This window comes from Pistacia vera, unplaced genomic scaffold, assembly GCF_008641045.1.
Source record: "Pistacia vera cultivar Batoury unplaced genomic scaffold, PisVer_v2 Contig182, whole genome shotgun sequence".
Classification (NCBI taxonomy): Eukaryota; Viridiplantae; Streptophyta; class Magnoliopsida; order Sapindales; family Anacardiaceae; genus Pistacia; species Pistacia vera.
The window spans coordinates 1-12,962 of NW_022195917.1; the positions used below are offsets into that span (position 1 = coordinate 1).

At 33.2% G+C, this 12,962-nt stretch overlaps 2 protein-coding genes across 2 annotated transcripts; one reads left to right on the plus strand and one right to left on the minus strand.

Moving 5' to 3' along the window:
- The first annotated feature begins 401 nt into the window (after nt 1-401).
- LOC116126675 (protein ALP1-like) lies at nt 402-7,795 on the plus strand. Its single transcript, XM_031412353.1, has 2 exons — nt 402-554; nt 7,050-7,795. Exons 1-2 carry the CDS (start codon nt 402-404, stop codon nt 7,743-7,745), a joined length of 849 nt encoding a protein of 282 aa, XP_031268213.1. The 3' UTR covers nt 7,746-7,795.
- Nucleotides 7,796-9,486: 1,691 nt separating this feature from the next.
- Nucleotides 9,487-12,605, minus strand: LOC116126651 (methyl-CpG-binding domain-containing protein 7-like). Its single transcript, XM_031412324.1, has 7 exons — nt 12,402-12,605; nt 11,714-11,836; nt 11,461-11,565; nt 10,577-10,696; nt 10,373-10,483; nt 10,056-10,269; nt 9,487-9,871 (listed from the first exon to the last, which is right to left on the minus strand). Exons 1-7 carry the CDS (start codon nt 12,570-12,572, stop codon nt 9,843-9,845), a joined length of 873 nt encoding a protein of 290 aa, XP_031268184.1. The 5' UTR covers nt 12,573-12,605; the 3' UTR covers nt 9,487-9,842.
- Between the last annotated feature and the right edge of the window lie 357 nt (nt 12,606-12,962).

The following is a 12,962-nucleotide window of genomic DNA, read 5'->3' on the forward strand; positions in this document are numbered from 1 at the left end:
AAGAAGAAAGGATTTCGAGAAACATAGGCGAAATATAAGGTAGTAAGTTGCAAGAAACGGCACGGTGGGCTCGCACAATGAGAAGGAAGAAAAAGGAAAGGTTTGGAGAAATCCTATGAAACTGTGTTGGTGAAGTTTGGGATTTTGTCTATTTCAGCTTGGAGTTTTGGGCTGGAGTCAGCACAGTTTGTGGTTCGGTGTTAGTGGGGATTGAATTTGATCTAGTTTTGTTTATTTGATGCTAACCCCATTACCTTTTTTAAGCCCTTCTTTTGACTATATGAGGACTTTGGAACATGGGAAATGGAATTTTGTCCTAGGTATTACCATCTACTTTAGTTCATCGTCTTCAAGTATGCACATGAGTCACGAGGAAGTTAGCTATTTTGACTCAATACGTCATGGAGATTGAAGAGGTCGAGGCTCTCTCAATCTCCGAGAAATTAAATGTAGCTTTTGCTTTGCATTTTCCCCTTGGCCCTTGGTGTGTAGGTTATGGAAATTTGGACTTTGGAACTCAACCAGCCACTAATGCTGTTGAAGCATTTGTACTTGTATGCTCACCGTGCTTGTAATTTACATTCTGACTTTGTTTTGTAGCAGAAATATTTGATGTATTTTCTTCTCCACGGTGGCGTATTGTATGTGCAATTATTAGGTTCATGTAATACAACAAACTGCGCGCATCTTTGTTCAAGTTCAAATTCAATGGTGTTTCTATTAATTTGTTTGATGTTTTCTTGTTTTATCGTACAACAATTACACCGATTGTTGTTTTTGTATGCTGTGAAGAAGCCAGTTTTGAGTACCAACATGGAATGGATCTGCCACGTGAAGATAAATAATACAATAAAGAAAAATCTATTAAACAGACAAGAAAAAGGGTACCAATACGAATATAGGCTTAAATTTAATATTCGTACGAGCTTAAGTTGAAGCTAGGAGAATCTAGGAATAATGCTACAATTACTAAAGGATGCGCACCAAATGACGTGGCGTAATCCTGATCGTTGATTCATTATAAGTTGATATTAATCAACGATCAGGATTATACTACATCATTCGATGTGTAATTTTCGGTAACTCTATTATTTTCTGAGAATCTAGCCCACTATATTACAGTATATGAAACTGTGATATATAAGCATAAAATAAGTTACTCCCGATGAATGAAGGTGGTACTAATTCGTTGTGGAGTAGGAAACACTGCTATTTTCAAATATTTTATAGATTGTATATAGTTGTCAAAGCTTGGTTTTGGATGCGAAGAGATCGTTTTAAAAGAATAAAAGCAATTTATTTACCTGGTGCAATTATTAAATAGTACAACGTAGTGGTCTTGGGCTTGTAGCTTCGTTATAATTTACAGTTAATTTAAGCCCAATAATTATGGGCTATTAGACTTTTATGATCCCATTCCTGAAAAGGAAGTCAGATAAATTGCTAGTCTTCGTTTGAAACATGTGCCTGCTGCCCTTTCCAGAAGAAATTGAAAAATCAGAATTGGATGCAGTCAAGCAGTCAACCAATGTAATCCTTTATAAAATTGATATTTGTCTAATCATAATATGCTTTTCCATTAGTCTCTACATAAATTGTAAAAAAATAAAAAACTGTGTATTAAAACCATCAAAATCATCTTTTCCAATCACTCATAATTATTCTAATTAAGTTGCTCAAAAGTAAAAACAAAATAATCTTCTTCTTTTAGATGAGGTTATATTCAAATTGTCTAATTGAACCTATATTATATCGGCCGAACTCTAATAAAAACTAATATGATTGTCCATTTAACCCAAAAGGGCCAACAGCAAAAAGGTCTGACCGCTGCTGTCAGTTTACTCACTAAATATTAAAAAAGTTAGCTTCATCACTCTTATGAAGTTTGTATAGCAACCATACGCCGCAACCGTGAGGTGTGGCTTAACTGGTAATTAGGTTTCAAGTGAGGCAAACTTTACTTATAATGTCAAGAGTTTAAACCGCACTGAAAACATCTTGTGGTCATGGGTCGTTATCCGAGCCCCAATTGAGATTAGTCTCATACTTTCAAATATGGGAAGATTCAAGACTTTCACACAAAAAAAAAAAAAAAAAGGCAATCATTCGCCAGAAATAAACAGATTGTGCACCAACTTGCAATATACAATTGCTCAATTCGTCTTCAATTGCAATTTTGTTCTGATTTTACTCTGAATTTCTAATATTTTCATCCACCAAAATCAAGTTTTTGTCNTAAACCGGTTTTGCCATTCAATTTGGTCACGGATTTCAGTCGATTTAACTTGCATTTAAGATTTTGTTGTATTGTTTTAGATTTAGGGTTTTGATGGAGTTGTTGGTTTAGGATGTAAGATTGGGTTAACTGTTGTTTGATGGTCCGAATGTAGGTGGTTTTAATGGCTTTCGATGGTGGAAAGGGACTTGCATTTTTTGGCCGACAGAGGGTATCAGCCGGATTCATTCAGATTCGGCTATTTGTGCAGTTTAAGGTTGAAGACGACAAAAAATGGCTGAAACCGACCAATAAAGGGTATGGACACTTTTCCTACCTATAGAGGTATCTGAAATTTTCATAGAGGATTATTTTATATTGTACAAATGAGGTGCCAACTAGTTTAAATTACAAATACCCCCATCAACCAGAAGAAAGTGTTTGATACACTTATTGGTCGATTTCAGCTGGTATCGACCCTTTTTCATTGTCTTCAACCTTGAGCTGTCCAAACGGTCGAATTCAACCAATAGGCAGTTCCAGTTTTCGTCAAAAACATCAAAATCCTTCAATTTTCAACATGCCTATCTAAAAATTATCCCAAGCAACCAATATTAACCACCCATCTACATAAATATCCTTTGATTTAGTAGGGATTGTAGTTATTAGATGAGTTTTAAGGGTTGAAGGATGAGTTTTGGTTTAAGGTTGAAGAAAGAGTCAAAAGTGGCATTTCCGTCCACAAAATGGAATTACGCTATATTGTGAGAGACTTTCCAAAAAGTGCTAGTTTTAAACTTAGACCTCAAAATAGTGCTATTTAATACAATTTCTCTTTTATTGGGCAACCTAGAATTGTAAATCTAATGCCAAAAATGCAAAAAGTTTTGGATTATTTGTGAAATGTTTTTTGTTTGTGATATGAAAAGGAGGAAAGGAAAACTTAATTTTCTTGGATTCCATTACCATATTTTGCATATTTAAATTGTGTTGTCTTAATTCCTGTGTAAGTCTTGATCATACTTTGAAAAGCAATTCTTTGCTTGCAAGTAAGAGGGAAGCCTCCCACAAACTGAAAGCAAACTTAATTTCCAAAAGTGTATGCGGGTCAATTCGTTGAGCACACCTACTACAAGTCCACACGCTACTTGTTCCATTCCTGTAACCTACCAACCCTTTGAGAATTTCAGACGTATTGCAATCCATATCGAATCTTCCACAAGATAAATACATAGTCGAACCTCTTTATAGTGATACTTTATATAAGAACAATCTCCACGTAATCATAAAAAATTATGGTCTCAACTTAAGTCAGTTATAAATAAGAATAAATTTCACATTATAATAAGTTATAGTTTTTCTAAGTCTCGTCTTAAGGAACTTGCCTCTACATAGTAATAATTGTATGTATATTATAAAAAAATATGTGTTATGTTACATTAAATGTTTAAGATAAAATAAAATATTTATCTAAAGTTGTTTGAGATAATGATTTCTACTTTAGAGTTGTTACCATATCTTTTATCTTGCGGGTATATAATAGGTCGCCAACATAAACACCTTCTTGTTGAAGCTAAAATATTTCGAGCTCTCAAACATGTTTTGAGCTTCTTGACACAAAACTTTTGGCATTTCCATACTATATTCATCATCAGGATTATCTTTTTCCTCTTCTTGTCTAATTCCAGTAATGATTTCTTCTTCAGTTAAAGTATATACAACTTATTGCTCATTTAGATGATTAATGAAGATATAAATATTCATTTGATTAGTGTAGTGAAGTTATCAAATCTGATCACTTAATTTTGTGATGACTCTTTGATATCTATATCCATACTATCCTAATGCTACTAAAACAATGAATTAAAATCATAATACTACTAAAACATGAATTATAAAATCAAAAATCAAAACAGTAATTCTTGTAACTACACCTCTATTAAGTTATAACCTCCTAATAGTAATAAATTTAGTTAGTCCCTATATTATGACTATAGAGAGGTTCTAATGTATCATGTTACATACACGTAAATATTTATATAAATATTGTTTGATATACATCATATTTAAGATTTTTTTATTTTTATGTATAAATATCAAAATAATAATTCATTTGCCGATGGTATGTGAATAATTTTTAGAGTTCATAACAATAATGTCTCTGAGTTTTAATTAAATAATAACAATCTCTCCAAGGATTTTAAATAACAAAAATTCATCTATTGTTAAGTTTTATGAGTTAAAGATAAACTATAAGGGAGTAATTTAGTAAATTTTCATGCACTCAAATAATATAAGTTCTCATTAACAATAAGAGGAATTTTGTTATTTAAAAAACTTCAACATCATTTTCATTATTACACCATACCTTAGGGTCAATATCTGTGGCTGTGTTTGTTTTAATATTTTTACACTATTATCCTACTCAAAATATATATTTGTTTCCCTATTCGGAAAATCATATTCTATTTATTCAATTATTTAAAACCCCTTAGGTTTGTTAATTTAATTAAACATCTTCAAAATAAAAAAGTTTAGAAATTAACAAAAACGCCTCCACCTATCCACATTTGCCAGGAATCTGACGTAATGGCACACTACCGGTTGGATTTGGTCAGTAGTGTGTCGATGTAGCCTTTTCCGGCCTAATCTTTGGCTGTAACTGGTCGTCAACGATGGTCAAGATATGGACGTCGTTGACCATCAACGACAGCCATATCTTTGGGCGTCGTTGATGACCAAATGTGGCTAAATCTAGCCGTCAACGACCAGATCTGGCCGTAGATCTGGCATTTTTCGACCAAATCCACAGTGAATATGACCAAAAAATGTCATATCGACACACGATCGGCTAGATCCAATCGGTCGTACACCATTATGGCGATAGCCAACCACCCTTCGGTGATGGTGGCCGGCTACCGGCTTTTAATGGGTAGGTGGAGGTGTTTTTATTAATTTTTAATATTTTATTGTAGGAGTGTTTAGCTAAATTAACAAATCTAGAGGGTGTTTTATTAATTTTTAAATCGTACCTCGCAGTAACTATCCAACTTTAACTTTTACAAAAACCATACCTAAAATAATAAAACAAACACACCCACGTAACGTATATATGATTAATAATGATATTTTTGTTCATGTTAACTGTATTTGATCATATTTATTCTTAATATTAAAAAAATCCATATCTTAATGTCCTTAAAGAAAATAATTAGAAGCGTGCAAATTTCTACGTTAATACGTATGTTGGTCATGTACATAATCTAAAGTCAAAAAATTTCTAGAATGAGAATCTAGACTTATAATGTGTCCAATTTAATAAAAAAAATAAAAATTCAGCACTTAAATTCTAAAACAAAATGCTAATCTCTCTATTAAAATTCATCAATTGACTGATATATTCAAATAAAAACAATAACAAAACAAAAATGATGTATTTACCAATTTATATTAGAAAAAAAATGTAGATACGCTCGTTTGATAAAGAATTTAAGTACAAATTTTGTTTTTCAAAACAAAAGATACAAAAAATCTTATGAAAATATGTTTAGTAGAAATAAATCAAAATGTTTTTAAAAACAGTTTTTTAATACAATCCTAAAAGGTTAGTGTAAATATAGAAACGATTAAGAGTTGTTTTACAGTTTTCTGTAAGTCTTAATTTAAAAACAATCATTAAATGTTACATCAAATATATTTTAATACTGTATTAAGAACTACTCAAAAATTTGGATCATATTTCAATTATTGGAAATTATTTTCCAATCACAAATCAAAATTTTCAATAAATTAATTTTTTTTCTCCTTGGTATGTCATACTTTATTAAAAAAAATTATGGAAATTGATATAATAGTAAATACAATTTTAAGAAGTAGATATTTTGTAAGGTAATTTTGCAATGAAATTGAAGTGATGCCATAATAAGAAAACATGAAGAACGTGAGGTCAAGGTCAAAAGTCTGCTGGGCGCACGTGTGGGGAATGATGTGGAATTGAAAATAAATCTGAGTGAAATTATTAATCAAATCCACGAGACCACGAAATATAATATATGGTCTAAATTTGGTGCACATGGGGGCACCGCACCACCACCCTAGCAGTTTATGCTGACTTGTCCAGATTTAACAAAATCTAATTAAGCAACTAACCTCAATTTTGACCAAGAAAATTAATGGATTACGATTTAATTAGGTAAATCAGCCACCTCATTCTTTTGAAACTAATTTATTTTGCAAATTTTTCCATTGATTTTTTATTTTATATAATGATTTGGTAAATCTCTTGGATTATATTAATTAATTTATGGTTACTGTTCCAACTTTGCTTTTGACTTGATTAAAACCTTCAAAAACACACTAATTATTATTATTTATTAATTTGTCTTCTCGTTTATGTAATTTAGCTAAAAATATGCACAAACGTCCTTGATTGGTCATGAATGAGGTGTTACAAACGTCTTACTAAGAGAAAATATATGAAAACCATATACTAAAAAAACAAAATTAAATTAAGTGGAATATAGAAAGTGTAATTGTGGACCAAATCTTGAGAATGAGTTAATTTTTAATTTATTTTTTGATGGTAAATTAAAATATAAACAAGTGGATGTACAAATTGAGTGTGACATTTGGTCATCACATTCACATATATGTCAATTTGCTTTTTATTTATGTTGATGATCATATAATCCATAGAGTATCCTAAAAAATTGAAATATAATATATATATATTATAAATTGGGTTTGTGGATGACTGTATAATCCAGAGAATATCCTAAAAAATCTTCCTTCCGATAAGGATTATGTTTTATATATATATATATATATATANAAGATACAAGGCCTCCCTAATTGCTGTGGTGTGGTTGATACCACGCATGTAATGATGTGTTTGCCTTCCTCGGACCCCACAAGTAATGTGTGGCTTGATCAGGAGAAGAATCACAGCATGATCTTGCAGGCAATTGTGGACCCTGAAATGAGGTTCCGAGACATAGTCACTGGATGGCCAGGGAAAATGGAAGACTGGTTGGTCTTTCAGAGTTCAAATTTCTGCAAAATGTGTGATAAAGGGGAGAGGTTGAATGGGAAAAGGTTAGAGCTCTCTGAAGGATCAGAAATGGGAGAATATATAATTGGGGATTCAGGCTATCCTTTACTGCCCTATCTTATGACTCCTTATGAAGGAAAAGAGCTCCCTCAGTTCAAAGCCGAGTTCAATAGACGGCATTCTGTGACGCAAATGGTGGCACAAAGGGCATTGGCAAGATTAAAAGATATGTGGAAGATCATACAAGGAGTCATGTGGAGACCTGACAAACATAAGTTACCAAGGATTATTCTTGTTTGCTGCTTGCTTCATAACATTGTTATAGATTTGGAAGATGAGGTGCAGGAGGAAATGCCTTCGTTTCATGACCATGACTCAGGTTATCACCAACAGATTTGTGGAACCCTTGACATAAAAGGTGTACATTTGAGAGATGAGCTCTCTCTCTATTTGTCTAGAAAATTGCCGCCAGGCTTCTGAAACAAGATTTCTCAGTGAAAATTACAAATATGAAGTCAGTTTCTATATATATATATATGCATCATTTTGACAATTGGTGTAAGCACTTAGATTTATGAGGCAATGGTTGAGACGACAAGTTGAGGAACTGAGATTGTTGTATACATCATTGGGTGGGTCAGCAGAATTATCATTTGTGACTTGTGAGTTAATTTAATTGTCTGAGAATGTGGATCATTGCATTTTGGTTAATAATGGTCATTGCTCCATATTTTATCTGAAAGATGATAAATTTCTGTCTTTTTTTCTGATTCATAACTAAGAAGATTTTGTGGAGAAATGAGCATAAATAGTTTTAGCAGATTTTTCAATAATTTTTTTTTTCTTTCATACGTAACTCACAAAATAGAATTTAAGCCATTGCAAGTTTGGTTAAGTGATAATGATTTAAGATGTTATGTCGATTACACTCAATCAGTCAAAACAACGATATGGTTGAAGTATGAGTAAGAGCAGGAAGTTGTGATGGTCGAAGTGTTTTGAGTTAAAACAGAACTTATAGTGTTCATTAAAACAGGGAAGTTTCAGTGTTTAATTGTGTTTTAGTACATGGAAGATGGAAGATAGTGTTTCATTATGATGGAATTTATAGTTTTGGAATTAAAACAGGTAAGAAATGTGTTTAAGGTTAAATTTAAATGAAAGAGCAAGTCGCACAGGATTTTAGTGAAGAATATCAAGATGCTTGGTAGATTTCACTGCTTGAATAATTTTCAACTTCAGGGTTTCGAAATGTACTGTTTTCTTGTGCTATTTATCTTAATATGGAGACAGGAAACCTGGGCTTCCAGAGGCCTAATTTCAATGATGGACAGCCCAATTCTTGTTCCTTAGCTACTAGTTCGTCTCTTTCTCACATCCGATAAAAAGGGGTTAATCTCTGACCCCAAAAAAAAAAAAAAAAAAAAAACTGGTTAATCATATAATGAATTTCATTACAAGATAGACCCGATCCGTCTTTCGATATCCCACCAAACACCCACGCAGGGGCATCCACGTGTGATTATAGATCTACACGAGAGTGAGGTGGACGGGTAGACAAGGGGCCCCACCTGTGACGAGAGCGTCACAGGATCTCTCGTCACAGGATTGGGTGGGAAAGAATGTAATGAATCCCACATCAGAAGCGTATTGAGGAGGTCTTATGCTTATAAATGGGGGGAGTCCCTCCACCTAATAGGTTAGCCTTTTGGGTGTGAAACTCCCAACCCGTGACAATCGACAGTTGTGGTGCTGGTAGAGGTCGTTCTCCTCGTGGGGTGACATCACTACCGTTGTAAGAGTCAGAGACAGCTAGGGACATTCAGGTCCTAATCCAAACTGAAAAAATGCATAAAAGAAAGTCTCAAGGCATTATGAAGATCAAGGAGTCTTAGTCTATAAGAAGCACAGAGAAGAAGCTTCAGTGAATTGCAGACTTGCAATACATTTGTTAATGGTTTTAAAAGATAACCATTTCTGGCATAGAATGAAAGACCTCTATTGATCTAGGGGACTGAAGTCCACAATAAAACAAAATAAACTGATGGGTAATTGGCTCAATCAATTATCAGCAGGCACTGCTCTGATTGCTATAAGTAAATTACGATAAAAGGAGAGCATTATGAGAAAGCATATCATCACAGAATTTTGGATGAATCCAACTTCTATTCTTCCTTTTAATTTCGTATATCGTTTCTCAAGTACAGAATTTTGGATGAAACGGCTTATTCATTTGAGAGTATTTTCTTATGAATATTATTCACATGTAGTTTTGAAGATAACAAATTATAGCATAAGAGGTTCACATTAAATTATCCTGCAGGGTTGATATAACTTTAGATAGCCTTAAACCAGGTTCACAAATCAAAATGGAACGCCTTCCTCAAGTTTCATATATAGTTCCATGTCTAATACATCGATATGAAAAGCAACTGAAGGTTGGACCTACACCTCCAATTTGGAACTTTGCCTGAAAACTTCATCAACAACTGTACAAGTTGCTTCACATCTGTAGTCAACTTGGAACCTGGCCTCACCTGAATCTCTAATAAGGTTTCCAGCACCATTTAATCTGCCTTAAATTCCTGTGCCTCCATTATCAGTGGCTGCAAAATAAATCAGACAGATTGTATTATCAAGAAAACAATTACATTCATCATTATAATATACAAGAAAATGTGTACACAAGAACATAGAATAAATATTTTCTATATACTTTAGAAGACCCTCTATTTTCAACTGTTATATAAAAAATTTCAGTATTTGCAGGGAACTATAAGAGTTAATTACCTAGTAACTGTATAGAGTTTACAAATGTCTCGGACCATTCTTGCTTCACAGATTCTGGGACCATAGATTCACCCACAAAAGGATTCCACATATTTCCTCCAGGGCCACCAAGAACCCATTTCACTTTTGCTGGTAGGCTGGGAAAATCAATTGTTGAAGGATTAACCGCCATGACAGAACTATGTTTCTCCTGAAAGCTAAAATTCTTTGAAGGCTGAAAAAGAAGCACAGTTCAATAAGATTAAAAAAAATAAAATAAAATAACAGTTCATATTTATTTTCTTTTTATATCATGAAGTTAAAATTGTCCAACTCACCGCAGAATGATTGTCTAGTTTTAGTGCCTTGGGTTTAAATTTAATCTTTCCTGCATCTTGAAGGTGTTTCACCATGATTCTCAAGGTTTGGTTCTCATCAGAAATATCTTTCTTCACATAGCCAATATAGTATTGAGTTAAGGACAGTATAAAATAACCCAGAAAGTAACTTTCACAAATAAAACATTTTATCATCAAACTCACAGTCAACTGATCATCTGATTTTGCCTTGCTTGTGGACGTAACTTCTCTCATTGCTGCAAGATATCTCTCAAGGGCTATCCGAGAACGGAAGCGTAGTCCAGTCCCTGTCTCAATGTAATACTGCAGTATGCAACTTAAAGAAAGAACTGTTCACGAAATTAAACATTCACTATTTTTTAACTAATTAAGATCACAAAGATGTTACTAACATACGTTATTTCCACAATTTTTTCTCAGATTCTTAAATTTTAGAAGGGTTTAATTTTCAGCAATTTATTTTACTAAAAAAAAAAAAAAAAAAAAAAAATCACAACTCAAATGGTGAAAGTTTTTTAACTCTGATGATATTTCTGGGTTCTAAAGTAGCCAGATTCTGAAAAAGGTAAAAGCAAAAGATTTGAGCAGATTTATTAGGAGGGAATTTGGAAATTACTTCAACCCAGGAATCAAATCTAACCCTTCCTCTTTTTTCATTTTCAGTAATGGTTTTGCCTGTACATCATAAATTCATGCAATACTTTTAGTAGGCACCATTGTTCTTTATTTAATGTTTTAATCAAACCATAATATACTCAATACTAACATACTCCCTAGAGATTTCCTTGTTTTTTAATCAATGGATAGTAGAAATAGTCCAAACCACAAATTAAACCACTAAAATAAGCTTATGGATCATTCAGACTTTACCCTGAAACATATCTCATATACATGGCACCCGTTATTAACCATAAGGTATCTGCATTCGTTCTGGAACAAACACTTATAAATTTGTGCTTACAGTTTTCACAAGCATCCCTTTATCCTAATTATAACCTACAAGAAATTGTTTACATAAGAACACACCTAGACACACCCTGTCACAGAAATGTAGAGTAAAAGAGTACCTTGTCAATGATGCTGCCTCTCCTACGAGGCCTTTCCTCAACAATCCAATGGTTGGGCAGTCCAAATGATGAGGTATTCTTGGTGTTGAAGGGCACAATTTGCATCTGCAGTGTTATTGGTATGGGAAAGAAGGTAAGCTGATACCCAGATTCAGACACAAAAATATGAACACACCAGCTGATTCTCATAGCAAAAATTCCCAAACATGAATAAAGTCTTGTCATCATAAAAGAAATCACTTTCAAAACTTACATGTTTTTCATTGCCATACTTCACTCTCTTAGGCATAATTGCATATTCTGTTTCCCCGCTCAGATATTTTTGAACAGATATCAAGGAACGAAACTTCCGTCCGGTTTTGGGCTCATAGTAATACTACATAGTCATCAAAATGCAATGAATATAGCTGAAAGGTACAATAGCTATAATGTCCAATCTTTTCATCAAATAAATAATTAAAACTCATCAAAGATGGGAAAAATTAAGCTCCAATTTTATCAATCTTTCTCTATAAACTTTGAAACTCTCCAACTATATATGCATACTTTAAACTGCAAACTTTATACTTAATCAAACACTAATTCACTTGCATATCTCCAAATAAACCCCAAACATATTCTTCTAATGTATATACATACACATAGACATACATTCGAGATACATACATAAAAATATATGCTTAAATTTATTCAGGTAAATTAAAATGTGGACAGTTATATGAATTGTTTTGCTTTCTTTATAAAATGGTCAACGCTTTCAAGTTTTGTATAGTTTAGACATTCGTCCTAGAGGATAATTATAGTTTCAAACGTTTACATACAATACATTATACATAGACATAACTTGCAGATATAATGCTAGTGCTTTAACAAGTTTAACCGGAGTAACAATAAACATAGAATAGGATTGAATAGACAATTAAAGAAGAGAAAGAAAGAACCTTGTCGACACGGCCAGGGTGGCTCTGAGAGTTAATACGGGGACGTTCTTCGACAGACCAACCACGAGGCAACTTGAAAACTGATGATGTTGTGAGGTCCACTATCTGCAACTCCCTTGTTGTTTCTTGTTCAGTTGGACTCGACAGCGACGATTTCTCCTCCTTATTCATGATGGCTTTGTGTTGTGCACCATAACCGTCACTCTTATCAGTTCAGCGATATTGACTGAAAATGACAGAAAAGCTTTCGTTTTTATACTGGGTTGCCGAGTCAGTGACCCGATAAAGTCTGATTTCGGGTGTTTCGGATGTATTATTCGGGTGTCTTAATTTTTTGACTGGTGTCATCGGGCACAAGCTTGCTGTCTCCCTTTAAGTACAACACCTGTAATGCTGTCCCTTTTCAGGCAATTTTTCAGTTACATTGTAAATGTATTTTTTAATATAAAATAAAACCCTTTTCATTTCCTTTTACGATTACTTCAAAGCACTTCCAAGTTAAGAATAACACTGGACATGAAACAGTTTGCATATAAAATCTTCTAAGTGTAATATATTCAT